Source organism: Hypomesus nipponensis, chromosome 26 (genome assembly GCF_054491055.1).
Source record: "Hypomesus nipponensis isolate SF chromosome 26, ASM5449105v1, whole genome shotgun sequence".
Lineage (NCBI taxonomy): Eukaryota > Metazoa > Chordata > Actinopteri > Osmeriformes > Osmeridae > Hypomesus > Hypomesus nipponensis.
The window spans coordinates 8,550,001-8,567,973 of record NC_140386.1 but is presented as its reverse complement, the minus strand read 5'-3'; the positions used below and the strand labels follow the sequence as shown (position 1 = coordinate 8,567,973).

Genomic DNA, 17,973 nt, shown 5'->3' with positions numbered 1-17,973 from the left:
GCCAAGCGCAGTGTGTGGGGGGAGGGGAGACGTTTTGCAGGATGCGCATGTATCTCACACTATTTCGTGATTGGTCTAGAAACTAATAATATTAAATACATATCCAAAGAAAACCGGATGTCGGTTACCAGAATATTAATTTGGTGGTGCACAAAAAACAAGGTTTGAATATTAGATAAGCGGTTCAAAGCCTCTTCAGATTGAATTTTACGTTCCTTTCTAAAATTCATTATATTCTGCTTGACTGTTCTCATGCTAGATTAATAAAATGCCCGAACCGTTGTTCCCTCTGCAGTACAATGTATCTGGGAAAGATCTGATCATGACACACCAGACCACAAATTCACAAGGGCTTAATTTGTTGTGTAAGTACTTCAGTCGAGTCAGGAATGCCACTTGCCATCAAACCACAAGAGGGCAGTGTTAACCACAGAATAGTATCATTGTTGAAACTATGATGCTTACAATGACATGCTCTGTATGGTTGGGCAATGCGTTTTTAGGCCCTGCTCCAAAAAGGTAGGGGTCTATCAACACGTCAAGTATTTTTGTTTAATTGTGTTTTTCTTTTTTTTTACAGCAGTCATCAGAAATCATGGTTAAAGTTGATAATGGAATGGTCCTTTACAACAATTTATACTTTCAATCTGACATCAAAATGTGGTGATGTAATTATATTTTGATTGATCCATTATTTCTTAATGTAGGCGTTATAGCCTATATTTAGATATAGATACATAGATATTGACCAAACCTAGATTTAGGCCAAGGATATGCTGTCAAGAATGTCAAAAACCTCGGTACATGCTATACAAGTAAAGTGTATCAATATTGCACATTCTATGCTTGCTTTATTCATTGTCAAATGTTTTCCCTCTCCACCAACACGTCCCCTTTGCACAAGTAATAATTTAAACAGTAAATAAAGATACAACACGAAAGACCTTGCACAATGGCATACATATTTATGAGACGTAAAATAAGACGATCTCTTTAAGCACGTCCTTGTCAACTTTCAAAAGCAGCAAATCAATGTTTCTGTGAAGGCAGCAAGATGTTTCCAAAACAAAGTTTTCTCCCTCCTTGTTTTAAGTTCCTTCTCATTATAGCAAATCAATATGCTGACATTTATGTTGTACCCAGTGCTGCATCTCCTTCAGAAAAGATAGATGTCACAATAGAGCTGGGCGTGAAGTTTGCAAGATACGATGACATAAATGTGAGTAATAAAACAGAATTTATGTGTGTACTAAAACAGAATCAATGATTCCTACATCACAGAAATTCTCAAACGTGAGTGGGTTGGGGGACAAGAGGATGCTTCCGTGATTAGACACCTTTCAGATGTGAGGACTACATGCATTTTGATTCTTAGATCTTACAAGAGGACCCCGTATAGGAACTACAAAAAAAACAACATGGATAAGCTTTTCCATTCATATAAACGTCCAACAACGATGGTTTTCTTATATTCATAAACTGGGTTTTAACAGATTTTTATAGACATTAACTCAGCATGTGGATCTACCAAACAACATTCCGTTGAATGTTCCTTTCTTGATTACCTAATCCCATGCCCTCATCCATTTTAAAGCTTTATAAAGGTACCGTGTATTGTTAACGTACGCACTGATACATACCCAAACTTAAAATTTTCTTGTAAACAATTCTTCGCAAGAAATGTGGCCATAATTGCTAGTTAATAGAACCGTTCATTTTTGACCCCTGATAACTTTCACCTACATTTGTGATGGTTACTATCACTTCTAGCTTCAACAACTACCTCATCCACCAAGCAAATATATTTGAAAGTAGGCTTAAAGCAAAGCCATTCACTCTCTCTGCGTTTACAGCTAAAAGTATAAAAACAAACGTCAAATCCTCCTTATCAACCTCCTTGATCAAACCAGTTTACAACCTTCCTTGCAGCCTCTTCCTTCAAGCCCCACCCCTCGATGGAGACCACAGAGAAAACGGAGATAGGTATTTAAAAGTTTTGAGCAAAGGGAGCACACTCATTATTCATAACCCTGCTTTATTTCGCCAGTAACTTTCTTGTTGTTTTAATGATCAACTTGTTGTGAATTCTTCATTGAAAAAGAAAAACGTCTTTTGCGCCTTCGAACGGCAGCAACTTCAACAAAGTTTACATTGACATTTCTGGAGATTCTTTATGGTACGTCAGTGTTCATCTTAAAGTTTTATAAGTTTTCTATGCCTGTCTATCCAACCGCCAGAAACCTTCACATTTGTTGAGTGACTGTATGACTTAAAAGAAACGTTAGAAATGTTGTTAGAATAGTCTTACAACATGTGCATGTTCTGCCCTGGACACATCTGTCTCAGGCATAGGCTGACATACCCACTCCTTGCGCCTCGAGGGGATGCACTCCAAGCTAATCAGAACAATATAGCGTGTCGCTAATGTTTTTAAACAACTTGTACTTGTACTCTGATGCAATTTTACCAAGTATATTATTCACCAACTGTATTACCATAACCGGTGCAGAATGTTTATTCTGTGTGTGCAAAACTGTTCTATGTCAAACTGCTGTACAAGTTATCGAGAAACAACGATGTATTAATGTTCTAATGCAAATGTATTGATAAATTAATAGATTGATGTGTGCACGTATACGGTTTTAAAAAGGTTTTGCAATAGCTTACGGTCTTTAGACATTAAACACTTAATTTAGATACAGTTTGACACGTGTGTGACACATTGGATTGTTTATAGTACTGGGGCCATATGAAAAGGCACTTCGAATTGACTAATTACGTGTAGATTAGGTATGACTATATATAGTTATCTAAGAACGTTGGCTTGCCAATTGCGTGAATATACGTTTTTGCCATTATTGACAGCCAAGTTTGCTTGATCTGTCAGCTCTTTTGTCTGAGAAGCAGAGAGAAAGCCTATCGCCCATGGCACATGTAAGGAAATTAACATTAATTAAGACACAATACCATACAAAAACGTGACCTAAAACCTTTGTTTGACAAATCTATTATGTTGTCAAATCAGGCAAAAACCATACACTGCTATGATTGATATGTTTAGGCAGGGCAAGTATGAGCTATGCTTGTTAGCGCATGTGCAGGTTACTTTGCTCTGTGACTCACCAGATAGGTCACACATTCAGTTGTTCTGAGTGAGATGTCTCTCTGAGAGGAACTTGTTTGTGCTTGTGTTTGGTGTGTAACTGTGACTAATAGAGATTCAAACAAAGGCCTGATCCATAGCTGTGGGACTAGTCATATAGATATATAGTCGGGTCTTGATGTAAGGTGACCTGAGGGTCAGTGACAGTGTCCTTGCCTCTCTCACTTACTCCAGGGTGCCAAGGTCCCCCCCCCCCCCCCAGCAAGAGCCCACCTTCCTGATCAGTTTTAAAGTCTGTTAGCATCCACAGTGTTTATGCTAACACACCACAGCATAGAAGAAGGCACTTGCAACAGCTTCTTGGCGGAACGTATGCAGTAGTCAATGGTATATAATACATCAAAGGAGCGTGTGGTTAGCCTAGTGACCCCATTCAATGTTTTACTGCGTATTAAGGGTCCTTCATTGCCGTGCTTTCATACACCCACAATGCTGCTTGTGTAAGGCTTCCCCTCTGAACAGTGTGATATTACAGACACATGGCTTTGTACTTACTGAAGTCGGGGTTCAATAAGTAATGGTTTGCTAATGAACACACAGTTCATTAACCAGCAGTACCTCCTTGTGTGATTGATGGTCAGCCATACATAGATATGATAGAAACTAGACTGTACTTTAAACTTGATGGCCACCACAGTTTCATTTTAGGTAATGGAGTTTGAAGTAATTAATTTTACTATTAGTGTTCCTGACAAATGGTGAAATGGTCTTAGTTGAGGTGTACATATTGCCTTTAACTCCTCTATTGACTTAATCACTAGTTAATGTTATGCATTTGGTTGTCTAGTTTATCACACAGCATCTCACTGGAGTTATGAGGTGAACGTCGGACATTCATTTGCAGTGTGCTATTCAAGTGATACACGGAATTCAATATCTAATGGCTTCAGTTCGGAGACCACGTATTTGTTAATGAGGGCATGCTATAGTTGTTACCACTGTATTTTGAGACGGTTTGGCATTAAGTCTTCCCGATACACCAGTAGTGAGAGTATTTCATAGCTACTTATTATGTTCAGTTTACCGTCTGCCTTAGTCGTGATGCCTTTTCCAGATCCGTTCTAAGTGAATTTGTAGCCCTGCTTGGATTCCTCACTAGGGTTTTAGAGAAGTCACATGAGGTGATTCCGCTGTTGCTGCAACAAAATCGCTTATCTTAAATCGCTTTTAATCAAGCACAAGTCGTTAACCTTGTTTATGGTTCATGTGCGTCGAACATTGAGATCTAGTGTTTGTGGACACCTGGCCAAAATTCACGTGATTTAATCCCTCCCCAGATACTCTTCAGTGTGGTGTGAGAAAGGTCCTAGAAGTCAATTTTTCTGTCCTGAATGCAGCTCCCCATTGACTCGAGGCCCCGCCTCCTCTTAGTAAAGAGGCCGGGGGTGGTGGGATGGGGACTGCAAATCAAAGGGAAGGCACTAGTTACGCAGAAGTGTAATATTTGTCGTGATTCTACAAAACGATTTCCCGGCCCCCGCAGCTACCAGCCAGTGAAAGGACCTTTTGTCCCAGCAGCTGTTTGCGGTGTAGAGCTGAGCACCTTAGCCCCTGAGTTCATCCCACGGCTACTCCAAGCCCCCATCCTGACTGGACAGGTGGAGAGTTATGGTTCCATCTGAAGACCTTCATTCCACCTCCAGCATTGTGACCCTCTCAAACCTAGCATGGCTTTATTTATGTATTCATTACAGGGTAGTGACTGGGGGCACTCAATTCTACTCTAGATGATGACGATATGGCCTCCTAGTCTTGATGTTGTCTTGCACTACAGACTTATTGAAGATGGATAATGGCTGTCTCACAGACCCTTATCTATGGCTGGGTTTTGAAGCTTCATTTGTATAAGTTATTCGCACATTCCGCTACCTCTTGACCCTTCAAACTAAAAAAATAGTGCTCTCTTTGGTCAGTGTTGGTCAGAGAGAAAGGGGAGACCACTGGGTGTCAAGATCCTCTGTGCTGGCCTGTTATCTGACAAATACTGTCCTTGTGCTCCATTACTCTACTGTACAGAGAATTCCCTGCTCTGAAGAGACGCTGTTTTAAGATAATCCTCACCATTCAGTAGCAAAACGAGAAAGCGCTCACCATTGTACTGGGCTTACGCTGCAATGATAGCCTGCTGCTTGAAGCAATGGTTCAAAGTAATGCTGGCTATTGCAATAAAACCACATATCTGTACATCATTCGAGATGGCGTGAAATCACTTCTTTACTTTCGCAAATGTCATCTGTGCTCTTTATCCCAAAGCTGAAGAGGTCAGAGTAGTTGAAGGCACTGCCACACCTTGTATATTGGCCAGCATGTGGGTTTAGTTAGGTCAGTCAAGTTAAAGAGTTCAGTTGTGGTCTTGCTGATTAGCATGCTGCGACAGTAGATTAAGCCGCCCGCGCAAGACTCCACCGCAAGATCCTGCAGTTATTAACAGTCTCAATTAGTGTGTGTTAAACAACCCATAGCATGTTCTAAAGTGTTTCACAGCCTCCTGGCCACCCCCTGCCACCTCAGGGAGACCTGTCTTACTAGCTGTGGGGCAGGGAATGGGTTTCTGTGCACCCGTCTAAAACTCACATGACTCCCAATTAGCCCTCCAAGATTAATCCCTGGTTCTCTGGACCACTGTTTCCCCTGTCTCTTTTCATTAGTCCCACCAGGAATATTAGCCAGTTCCCTAATTCCCTGCTATTTGGCTGCACTGAAATGCGCTCGAAAGGTCTCTCTTTGACTTTCTCTCCTCCTTTTCTTTCCTGTTGCAGCAGGAGCCCTGAAGCTTCTCCCTCGACGACTGTGTGGTAGAAGATTGTCCTTGTGAACTCCCGGGGAAAGACTACCCGCCATTCCCTCGCAGGAGAAGGTGCAGGCCAGTACCACAATGGCAGGCAGAGCCTTCAAACCCTTGCTACTCCTCGCAATCTGTTGCTTGGCATGTGCAGGTAAGATATTTTTTTGTTAAGCCAGGGGGTCAATAATGTAATGGAAGTTCCATGACAGAAGTTTGTCTGTGTGTGGTTTTGTGTGAATATCTTTCTCGTTATTTCATATCGTGAATTAATGGTGGAGTTGCTTTGCCTGTTGCAAGGTGGTTGCAGGGGAGTTTCGCGTGGGTGAGTCGTAAATGTGCAGAGAAGAACACCGTTTTTTCTTGCACTTCAGGCCTCGTTAGGGCGAGTCTAGTGTTGCCTGTTGCCTGACTTTGTGGGAATTTCCCCCTGTTCCTCCCAGCATGGTTCTCAAGACAACGCTCGTCAGGGCATTGAGGCAGGGGGATTTGTGCTAAGAAAGTGCTGACAGGTTCAATCTCACAGGCCAAACACTCGGCAGGTCCAGAACTCCATGGTGCTTCCACATGTATCTGCCTCATTGATTGGAATGAGAATTGGTCTCCGCCCAAAGCCCGTAAATTTACAGCCATTTGACAAGACACACTGCTGACGGGGGAAAAACAAACAGCTAAACAAATCAGATGATGATGACTGTAGAATACCTGTGGTTTGGGGTGTTTTCTAACTAATTCCGATCTGCAACCTGACCTTTGACCTTTATCTTCTCTATTTTATGGGTCCACTGTAAAACAGTAGATCATCTATGGCATGGTTGCTGTCCATCTATATTACTCCTGTTTTGTATAATTGCTAGATTCCTATGAGACAATGCTCTGATTATTTCTCCACAATCTCCAAGACAAGTCAAATCTGCATGCCACATTTGACAGCTTTGATCTTTATATTCTGTAGGAGGTTTCAAAGCACATTGTGTCTTCTCTGCAATGGTTTCCTCTCAGATATGATGAGCACATGCTTTGCCAAGGAAATATCTACAGGCCATGCAAATCATACCTCCATATAATGTCTGTCTACTGGTTGTCCACCCCGGGTTGAGTCCAAGCAAGTCCTAGAGATCTACCAGCCTCTGAATTTCTAAGGAAAACACAGCACCACAAGTTTGTAGGTTGAGGCACATTGTTTTATTACAAGAAATGTCCAATGTTTTTTCATTTTAAATCCAAAAGGATTGATAGCTTTGTAGAGAACTGCAGCATTGAAGAAAATAGCAGAAGAAAAAAATGTACTTACTATTTTTACCTCGTCTTCTCTCACTTTCTTTCTCTCTTCTACTATACGGCAACATCTGTGTAAACAGTCACATCTGCCCACTAAACTTGTCAGAACAGTGCTTACGTAATGTTTAAATTGATAAGTCTTCTCTCATCGTAATGCAATCCGGGATACAGGCCATAACTCTTAAAAGTTATACCAAAGTACCTTGATGGCCTTCTTCCCATCTGTCTGTCTGTCTGTCTGTCTCTCTCTCTCTCTCTCTCTCTCTCTCTCTCTCTCTCTCTCTCTCTCTCTCTCTCTCTCTCTCTCTCTCTCTCTCTCTCTCTCTCTCTCTGCCCCCCCTCTTCTCCCCCCCCCCCCCCCTTTTTCTTTTAACTGGGACGGTTTGTTCTTCTCCATACCCTATATGTGTGTGCTTTCCTCACCTTGCCAAAACTTTTATTCTCCGAAAGACACATATTATGGACCGGTTGTGCAGACTTCAAGTTTCACTGTGAAATAGAGTCAGTCGGGAGCCGTGCCAGATATGACATTAATTTGAGGCAGTGGCCAAAAAAAACTTCAACAGGATGCTGGTTATGCAGAAGGCACAATGCGTGGCTGGGGGTTCGCTGAATAACACACGCTCATGTGTTGAGTGCTCTGCCTCAGCAGAGTCTCCTGATGCTATATTTCGTCATTTGTATTAGCTTACAGCTAATTTAGGTGAGTGACACAAGTTGCTAGCAGCCTAAGGGGGATTCTTGTATTGACAGGTTTTTTTCTTATCTCTTGAATCCATTTGTCTGAAATGGAACACAGGACGATGTGATTTGAACTGGGAAACTGGGATGGTGACACACACAAATACATGGTCCAAAAGTTTAACTTGTAGTCAACTGAAACAGCGACCACAGACCGATTGTCTATGCAAGTGTCTCCCAGTAGTAAACAAGTATTGAACAGCAGTACCCTTGAGTGCCATGAAAGGGAGATTTATTATCAGTCTGCATAAACTTCACTTTCAGTGGAACCTATCGTTCTTCTGTAGTTCATTGTGTACTCTCTTTTAACCGTGTATTTGGAGAGCCAAACGCGGCTATCAGACCGCTCACTGTGCCGGTGGAGCAGTTGCAGACCCTTTTCCTCGTCGTTGAACAAAAGGTTCTTCAGTAAATCACCATCTATATCCACGATACGTTGCTTTTCAAAGCCTACGTCGAGAGGGGACTGCCAGAATGGATTGCGTAACAGCTGTAATCGGAGAAGGGGAGGTAAGATGCAGGAGGAGCGAGGCAGACACAGTCGCGGGTCGTCCGGTCCAAACCGACACACTCCGCACACGTACAGCGTGCCAAACCCAAGAAGCCCCTCCCGGCACGTTAAAGCAGATGTTGGCGCGTGATTCATGCGCGGAGACGGCTACGCGCCGACTGCGTGGTGCTGTGGAGAACGTTTGGGATGTTTACATAGCAACGGGAGTGTCTCTAATTACAGGTCTGGACACTCCCCCGCCATGAGGCCTTTATCTCAACTGCTTCATCACCACAGGCTTTCTTCCCTGCCTGTGTCAGTTTGGAATTGACGGAGGGTTCTTCTTTTATTTATCTGGAGTGTTTGATTAACAACAGTTTCTCTCTTTATCTCTCTCGTTATCTCTCTCTCTGTCTCTGTGCCCTTTCTCTTTTTTTCGCTTTCTCTCTCTTACACACACACACACACACACACACACACACACACACACACACACACACACAAACACACACGCATATACAAAAGCTCACAGCGAGCTTAGTTCTATGAGTCAGTGCGACCTCAACACCTCCTCCTACTCTTGGAGGCAAGCAGTGCTTCTGTCTCTCTCTCTCTCTCTCTCTCTCTCTCTCTCTCTCTCTCTCTCTCTCTCTCTCACTTTCTTTGCAGCTTCTCCCACCTCTTTTCCTCTCCTCCGACTCCTCTCTGCCTCGCACTCTCTTCCTCTCTCTCTATATATATATACACACAAACCGTATGTATTTGCCCCTTTGCCTCTCCCTCTCTCCACCTCTTTTCCCAGTCACTCTCTACCTCTCTCGCCACATGTATTTCCAGTGAGGGATGTGTAAATAATTTGAGCCAGAACTCTAATGGGAGACAGCTGGGGTGATCCCGCATTTTCCATTGTGTTTTCTCGCAGGCCTATTGAAAAAAAGCATAGAGTCTGGAGAGCGTAAGAGAGTACGGGAGTTATGTGGAGCGTGACTTCATTGAAGAAAGAGAAAGAAAAACATCACCCCAGTTAACTCCTGCTTCCCTGGTGCTGCAGGCCGCTCGTGGAGAGAAACGCATTACGTTGTTTTCTTCTCAAGATCCGGTGTATGCGAGCACTGACAGTCCTCTGCAGGTCTGCAGCTCTATGACTGAGTATGGAGTTTTGTCAGTTGCTGAAAGTCCAACCAAAAGATGGAATATCTGTCTCGGTTTGCTTGCTGGATGTGAGTTTTTGGGGCTCATCTTGGTCCGAGTGTCTAATTTAGTTTAGTTTGACTGATGACAATGATGTGTCGTTTTTCAAGTTAGTGACCTTTGACCCCCGACAATAAACTTCTGTCTGACAAAGTACAAATGACTGCTGATGTCTCTGAAGGGCTACTGCCCTCCAGTCTAACCCTTCTCCCTCTCTGACAGGCCCCGCTGAAAGGCCATGTCCCACCAGTGGAAAATATCACGGAGAAAGACCTATGTGTTCTTCCAACAAATGGAGAGAAGCCCTCCTCTGTGCACTAAATAACAGATATCATTTTTGCTTTGCATCACACATTTTGCGCGCAGCATGGAAAACTCGTTTTTTAGTGCAATTTTCGTACCTTCGGTAGGAAGGTGGCTGTGGCTTGCCTGTGTGTTGTTTTGGGGATGAGGCGGGCTGCTCACCGCAATGATTTTCCATCCAGAACGTGACATTTTGAGTATTCATCTCAGGGGCAGGCGAGCAATGACACTCTTGTGGTACGAACTGAAACCAGAGAAAGCACCATAGCTCTTTAACGCGTCACTGTCACGTTAAAAGTCCCACCTCAGGAAGTGAATTGTTTTGTTTGTGTCAAAAGAATTTCCTGGCGACGTCCATGCTTGATAGTCGTTCAGAGTGGTTTGAGTTTGTCTGCCTTGTTTTTTCAGTTTCCTCACCGTCCTTGTTAAAAGTGGGCTCCCATGCCCGTCTCTTTGTGATAGCTCTGAAGGTCTTCTTAAGCAGATTCAGGGTTACATTCACCATCAGAACCCCCGCGTTCTTCTTTTATTAACTGTCTGGTAAAGGACTTCCCCTCCCAAGGTCCATTGTGAATGTCGATACATGAGGCAGTGTGACTTTTGACATGTCATTCGTTTTTTTCCGCCTGCCTTCCCCGCGAGATGGAATGCTCTCTCATTGACTCTTTGTGAAAGTGCTGTGTCCGACTCGCCCTCTCACGCCCCTCAGGGTTCCTCACAAAGACCCTCCATTGTCCTCGGTCTCCTCACTGACTCCACGGCAACCTGCTGTTCTTGACACAACGTCAGCCATAACGTTCGAGTGATTGATATTTTGGGGAAAATATTTCCACAAGAAATCGCAAAGAAATCTTCAGGACTTTGTGTAGACCCTTATCTTATTTATTATGTAACGTGCTTGTTCTATCTGCTTCCTTTTACAATACTTTCCAATACAGTTTTGAAATTGGTGGAATATAGTCGGCTTCTGATAGGAAATTTATTTGATGGTCCTCATTTGAGTCATCACTAGGGCTCTCTTAAGATTCTAGACTGTGTTTAGTTTCATCTCCAAATACATCCAAGAGTTTATGGTGAAGTACAAACAATCTGGTCTACATTTACTCTGTCGATAACACATGCCACCATTTCCAGGATTTGTGTATGCGTGTGAGAGAAACAGAGAGGGCATATAGTATACATTTCTGCTTATATATGGGTTCCCGAAAGCACCAAGAAGCAACAGGTCGTCAGTGTGTCATGAAAAATGCTTTTAAATCATAGCGTTTATGGGCTCAACTACCTGTTGCAGATGCAACCTTGAGAAGGCTTGCTTAGATTCATTTTTGTCTGAATAATCTCATGAAGTGTTCTTGATGACTTCAAGTGAGTAGGGGGAAGGGCTCGACATTTATTCAACGAGATCAGAAAGAACAACAGAATGACGGTCCACAAGACAAGCTACGAACAGAAGGATCTTTCAGGAAGACAAATGAGGCTTTGAACATGTCAGAACAAGTGGCACTCAGAAGTCCAGACGTTTTTTTGTCCTCCCCGTCACAGACGATGTGACGACAGGGTGGGCGGTTTCTCCAAAGAGACCCCTGCCGAAGTGAAGAAAGAGCCAGTCCGGCCATGGTGCCTGTGATTGGCGTCTGAAAAGTCCTTAACCCTTGTGCTGCCTTCGGGTCACATGACCAAAAGGTTCATAACGAACCATCGTTGTGTTTACCCAATTTTACACAATACAAAAGCAAATAAAAATAATTTTCACAATGTGGAGGGTCTGAGACAGCCCAACGGTTAAAAGAAAATGCTTCACTTTGTTTTTGTATGCGGTAAAGTTGTCGCAAACAACGGTGGGTCACAATGACTGATGGGTCAGAATGACCCGAAGAGAACACAAGGGTTAAAGTCGCAGTTCTTGTCTTCTGTCTCCTACCTTGTGCGCGTGCTCGTGCACGTGTGCTCGTGTCTTTAGAAACTTCCCCGTACAACCGTGACCATAGATATATATATCTATGACCGTGACAACCCAATTCTGATTTGCTTTCCATGCGATCCCGAACTGCAGCTGATGATGAAATGCTCTCTGAGTGAGAAACCAGTCGCTGTTTTTCCAGCGATTTTTCAGCTCGCTTTTTTTGCTCACCAGTATTGTCTGTCCCGAGAGCTGATGTTAGCAGCCAACCAGTGGTGACCTATAGACAGTAAAAGCTTGAGTGAAGTACACACACACACACACACACACACACACAGCTGTCTCCCTTCACACAGTGACTCCTGTGTTCCTGGGGGAACAAACCGTGTCTTCCATCACTTCAAAGCCCCTCAGATTTATGCCTGTGTGAAAGGATAGAGAGAAACATACCTACCCACGGGGCCTCGTGTTCTCTCTCCCTCCGCTTGATATATGTAATTGGCATTCATGAAAGATCTTGTGTGCATATGTTTTACAGACAGGTGCCAACAGACCGGGACTAGTGTTAAGTAGCTCCGTGCTAGTCAGTCTCAGAGGCAGTGTGAGCCACCCTTTACCTCACAGTGGCCTTGCTCCTGAAGTGTCTCAGTGTGCAGAGGGAGTCAGATGTCTGAGCAGGTTAGGGAATCGGGCTAGTAATCAGAAGGTCGCTAGTTCGATTCCCGGCCGTGCCAAATGACGTTGTGTCCTTGGGCAAGGCACTTCACCCTACTTGCCTTGGGGGGAATGTCCCTGTACTTACTGTAAGTCGCTCTGGATAAGAGCGTCTGCTAAATGACTTAATGTAAATGTGCAGAGTAGTTTTATCTTACCCAAGTACTTTTCTTAAGCTGTGGCAGCAAATGAAACGAGTGTCTGTCTGGACAAAGTAGGACGTCGCTACATGACTAAAATTAAAAAGGAATTCTTCATTTGTCAATGGTTTGATTGTCACCTAGCTAAGGTTTAAGTAGGATTTTTGTTCATTACACTCATTTGGTAGCACTCTTGGACTAATAAAAGCCTTGTATTCCCCAGTTCACATTAGGTAGTATGACAGTTGGAGATAGAATTGTCAACTGGGATTGTTTGGGTGACGCAGGACTGTGGACAGGTTTGTGGGACATTTGGCCTGAAATGTCATGCTTTGATGGGAAAGTTTATGACTTCCCTGACGGAGTACAGCCTCCCCCCCCCCATCCTTCTCTAACTTCCTCCACTCATGCGTCCAATTTTACAGGCCCAGATTGCTTCATGATGAATCCATATTTCACAGGCAGGCAGCGTTGAATTGAACTTGCGGTGTCCCTTATAAAAGACCTATCACTTCCTTTATTTGTGGGCCCTGGCACAGTGGTGAGTGAATTACTGTAGGGTCAACACTGCATGTGCTTGTGTAGTCCAAAGCCCCTTACAATAACACAAGAAGACTGAATAATGCACTCCCTGAATGAGCCTGCATGGACCATGGACCATGGGAATCTGGGCTTGGAGCTGAAAAACTGTGTGAGTGGAGGATTGGTTTAATCCCCTGCTCCAGATGGGAGCTTGGATACCTTAGGTCAGATCTGAACATATTGACTCAGTGGCACTGAGAAATCCCTCGGAAAATACAATCCTCCCCTATGATGTCTTTGTGTAATTGGACATGCATGTTCAAAAGCACTTTCTTTATTTTGGAATGTGTAACGAAGGTATTTCGATACAGGAACACAAAGGCGTCATCTATTTAGCGAAACCAAAGTTTAAGAGTTTAGCTTTCTAATACTGTGACCTTGGTATCCCTCTGTAGAAATATACAGTCCAGATATCTTACTTGGTGAGGGATGCTGGGAAACAGACATGTGAGGGTGTGTGTGCTCGTACTGGGGGAAGGGTCTGTTTGTTTCTCTTCGGAAATGGCTTTGTGGGAATATCAGATTTGTTCCTTACTGGCACATGGAATGACATCACTTCCTGTACCCATTTCTTGGCTCTTTGCCACAGGGGTGTAGAGCAACAAAGTGCATTTCTTGGAACTTGATGTGTGTTTAAAAATGGGCTAAAGTGGGTTGGCTGAGAGAGTATTTATACAGTCTCCGTCTCCTTAAATATCGTCTTGAGTTACTCCAAGCTCCCTTCCTGTATTTCCACCAATCCTCGAGCGCAAGCAGATATTCACCAGAACCCTCCCCCCCCACAAAAAAATCGTGTTTTGTAAGCCAAAGCAATCAATAGCCTTCACTACGGCAACACAAACTTCATCTGATTGAAGACTGATGTACTGTGACCACAAGATTGAATCTGTGTATATTCAATGGTAATCCACCAAGGAGGCAGAGCCAGACAAGCAAACACGACCAGCGAGAAGGTGTTAGTGCTAGCCACAGAAGGAAGCCGACAGAGACCCGTAACTGAGACACTGCGCTCTCTAGCTGTGCACCCCCCTCCCACAGTCAGGTGGGTTGCTCAGACGTGGGCATGTGAGTCTCTGCGTATTTATCTCATCTCTGGCTCCGCGACAAGCTCTGACTTTCCTGTCAGAAAAACCACATGGGGGCAAAGATACAAATGCACACCGTCTTTTGTACGTAGGTTACTTTCAGTCACCCCCAAGAAAACGTTCCTCTGTCTCTCCTAGTTTTGCTAAAAACCTAAAAGTCTGCATTTCGGTCCCCCTCCTCTCCTTTAGTTCTTCATGACGGACAGGGTTCTCCTTGGTTCTCCTTGGTTCTCCTTGGTTCTCCTTGGTTCTCCTTGGTTCTCCTTGATGCGCAGGGCCTTGTCAAAGACACGGCGGGCTATCAGCTCTTTCTCATTTTCTCTGGCATCTTTTAATTTGGCCCTGCACATGTTGGTGGCTTATTCACCCCCCTCTCTAATCTTGGGACTACATTGAAACTGAAACCGCAAAGGACTTGAGAAGTGAGAAGTTATTGTGACAGCTAATGTCATCTTTTGCTGAAATGCTGCATGGTTGTTCTTTTTAAGTTGTGTGGTTTCGCATCTTTGAAACAGTTGTGTACAGCGAGAATCACATTCTCAGTGTACAGCGACATTGTCATTTTAGTAGACAATTTCTGATCTGGTGTTTCTTCGCACTATTAAAACCAGGCCCGTTTAGCTTCTGTAGACAGCATTGATGCTGTGGTCCTTAACAAATAACACCACTCTCTGCTGGCGCGATGGAGTGGAAAGGTTTCCTAGCGAGGAGGATAGTGGGATGTTGTCCCTGAGTAAGCCAGATGGAACGGCGCTGTCTGCAGTGACACAGGTGTGCGAGCTGTCTGCGGGGCCTCTCTTCCTCAGCCCCGCCCAGCCCTGTCCTGGGCGAGCATGCCTCATCTCTGACAGGAGCCAGACAGAGACAGGAAGAGCCAGTCCTATGGGAACCAGGCTCTCATACTGGGGAGATTTGCAGAAGTAGAGCTGCCCAAAGCCCTTAGGCCCCCAGAGCACCAATGGTTGGAGACTATGGAGTCTGAGAACTCGTACCTTTACTCCCCCTGTCGTCATGCCTGGCTCTCATGGACAGCGCTAATATCCTGAATGAAATTTGTTTTGATTTTTCTTCCCCCCCCCCCCCCGCGCCTTCTTTCCAACCTGCTGCGGTTTGGTCTCCACGGTGACTGCGTTTCCCCGCGTCCTGGCGTGATGTCGCGTATATCTATATATTTTTTTGCAGCCACGCGTCTTTCAATTCGAACGATCTTCCCCCCCTCCAAACCCCAGAGGCCGAGATGGTGGACAAGGTTCCGCCGCTGCCGATGGAATATCGCTCACGCAGCACGTCAGATAGGCTCGCATCTGTTGGGTGCGTGGAGGAGGTGTCTGAAGTCTGTCGGAGCCTGGACTCAGGGGTTGTTTTTCATGCTGGGCGAACAACAGCCTCTCTCATTCCTCTCCTGTGGGCGTGCGGCCGGGCCGCTGAGAATCGCAAGCAGCTGCTGGACAGGACGGCCCTGTAACCACCGCTGAAAGAGGGAACGCAGAGAGGGCCAGAGAGGGAGAGAGGGAGGGAGAGGTACAGACAGAGAAAGAGACAGACAGACAGAGAAAGAGACAGACAGACAGAGAAAGAGACAGGCAGACAGACATACAGACAGACAAGGTGACAATAGACGAAGCCTTAGCAAGTCCGACAGATGCAAGTCTTTTTTTTTTTTTCGGTCTTGGAGGCTGGAGTCGTGCAGGGTCTAATGGGGTTAACAGATGTATGAGGTAAGGACAGTTGGGTTCCACTAAAAAGTAAATACATCAATGGTTTCTTCACTAAGAATCCGTTTACGGGATCAGCCGGAGGATGTTTTCCTTTCCTTTTATGAGAAGCCAATAGAACACATATGAAACACGTATATACGGAAAGTTTAAATATCACGTTGGGAGTGTTTTTGCTCGCAGTGGACGAGTGAAACAGGCCGGATTGTTTCATTTGAAGCAACTCTGCTAACCCAAGATTTAAATGCATAATAACATGGAACGGAAACACTGTGTTTTTTCCCCCCCCGCAACTCCATTTAGTCTGAGGATTATTAAACAAATGCTTTATTTCCGTCTACTATTGTCCAAATCTTAGATGCATTTTTCCAAAACAATTGTATTGTGTGTCGCCTTTCTGTCCCAGAGTTAAATAAAGAAACAATATCTATGCCCAGTGAGGTTGTAATCTTTTGGCGGTCTTCCAGAAAGATTTTTTTCTGTCTGTCAGTGTGGTCGTAGGTTGTTATTCTACAGTTCAATGAGAGGAGGGGGAAAAAGAGACTGTGAGTGCTCTTGAGACCAAGCTGTCAGGGAGAGGGTGATGCTTGGTGACCTGGCTCTGGTCCTCAGAGAGAAGGAGGGGGGGGGAGGAGGCCTGAGGTACAACACAGATGCACCACAACAAGGTTTTGCCATTAAACCCTGCCCCCCCCGCCCCCCCCCCCCCCTCAGCACAGGCCAACCATTGCCATGTTTTGAAGTGTACTCTCCCATCAAGCACATCAAAGAGCCTCGACAGACTGCGGAATGAATTCACAAGCGCCGAGAGACTGATCGAAGGAGCACAAAGGAAAAGGTTTAAAATATCTGTCAGAGGGCTCAGCCTCCCTCTCGGGAGACGAGCGACTACAGCAAAGCAATTCTGTCCCGACGACAAGCGTATCCGGGGTAATGCGCCACGAACGCTGCGAACAGCGCGGTAACTGTGCAGCAGCATTACAGAGCAAACGACAGTTACCTTTGCTTAGAGTTAGGAAACCACATGTTAGAAACTCACAGAGGAGGTAATGCGTTTTTGAGTCTGGGGCGGGGGGGGGGGGGGCAAAAGTTGTTATCTCTCTGTCCTTTCCCCCCCCCCCACCACCATTTAATTATTTCCAAATGTCCTATGTGATCGCTATCGGCAACCCTTGCGTGTTTGGCGTGCAGCGTTTGAAACGTGAGACGGCCTTGCCCTCTGGAGGCCTGTGTGGGGGAGCAAGCTGGGACCGACCCGCAGGGAGGCCTGGCCACAGCTTCCCCCAGGAGACCTCACCATCTAATGGAAAAGGCCTGTTCAACGCCTGCCGCAAACCTCGGGCTCTGGGTGTGTGTGTGTGTGAGCGTGCGTGCGTGCAAGTGTGTGCGTGAGCCTTTGTAAATGTGTGTGCGTACATTGCGTGTACTTAGTCAGTTCGGGGAAATCAGCGAATGCTTACACACGCGAGGAGAAAGAACATGATTATTTACGGGTGAAATGTTGTGTGCTGGCGTGAACCTGCGCTCAAATGAAGCTCTTTAGCACACGGCGGTGTCGGTGAGGGTTACAAATGTGCTTTTCTACGCGGGACAGACAAAGCCCAGACAGCGGCCCCCCAGCCCGGCTGTGTGTCCTCGCTCCACGCTGGGTGGCTCTGCTTCACTGATCAGGCTCACTGGGCCCACTGTGTCTCTCCACATGGGGGCGAGGGCTTCTCCCGCCCCCCCTCTGGACGGACGGATTGATGGACAGGTGACAGACAGACAGGTGACAGGTGTGTGGGCAGGCTGAAAGACAGGCAGGAAGCCAGATGGATAGACAGACAGGCAGGGAGATAAACATATGTGACAAACAGGCAGGTGTGCAGGCAGACATACATACAGAC

At 45.2% G+C, this 17,973-nt stretch overlaps 1 protein-coding gene and 1 long non-coding RNA gene across 3 annotated transcripts in view; both read left to right on the top strand.

The window, feature by feature from the left end:
• The first annotated feature begins 21 nt into the window (after window positions 1-21).
• LOC146221313 (uncharacterized) lies at window positions 22-846 on the top strand. Its single transcript, XR_014750799.1, has 3 exons — window positions 22-162; window positions 296-365; window positions 581-846. It is a non-coding gene; the product is annotated as an uncharacterized LOC146221313 (long non-coding RNA).
• A 1,101-nt stretch (window positions 847-1,947) lies between these two features.
• tgfbr3 (transforming growth factor, beta receptor III) overlaps window positions 1,948-17,973 on the top strand; it is a 58,489-nt gene continuing 42,463 nt past the window's right edge. The window contains exons 1-2 of one of the 2 annotated variants that reach the window (XM_084693054.1): window positions 1,948-1,983; window positions 5,923-6,099. In XM_084693054.1, the coding sequence (XP_084549180.1) occupies window positions 6,039-6,099 (61 nt within the window). In that variant the 5' untranslated portion in view covers window positions 1,948-1,983; window positions 5,923-6,038. The other variant, XM_084693053.1, reaches the window with a different exon arrangement.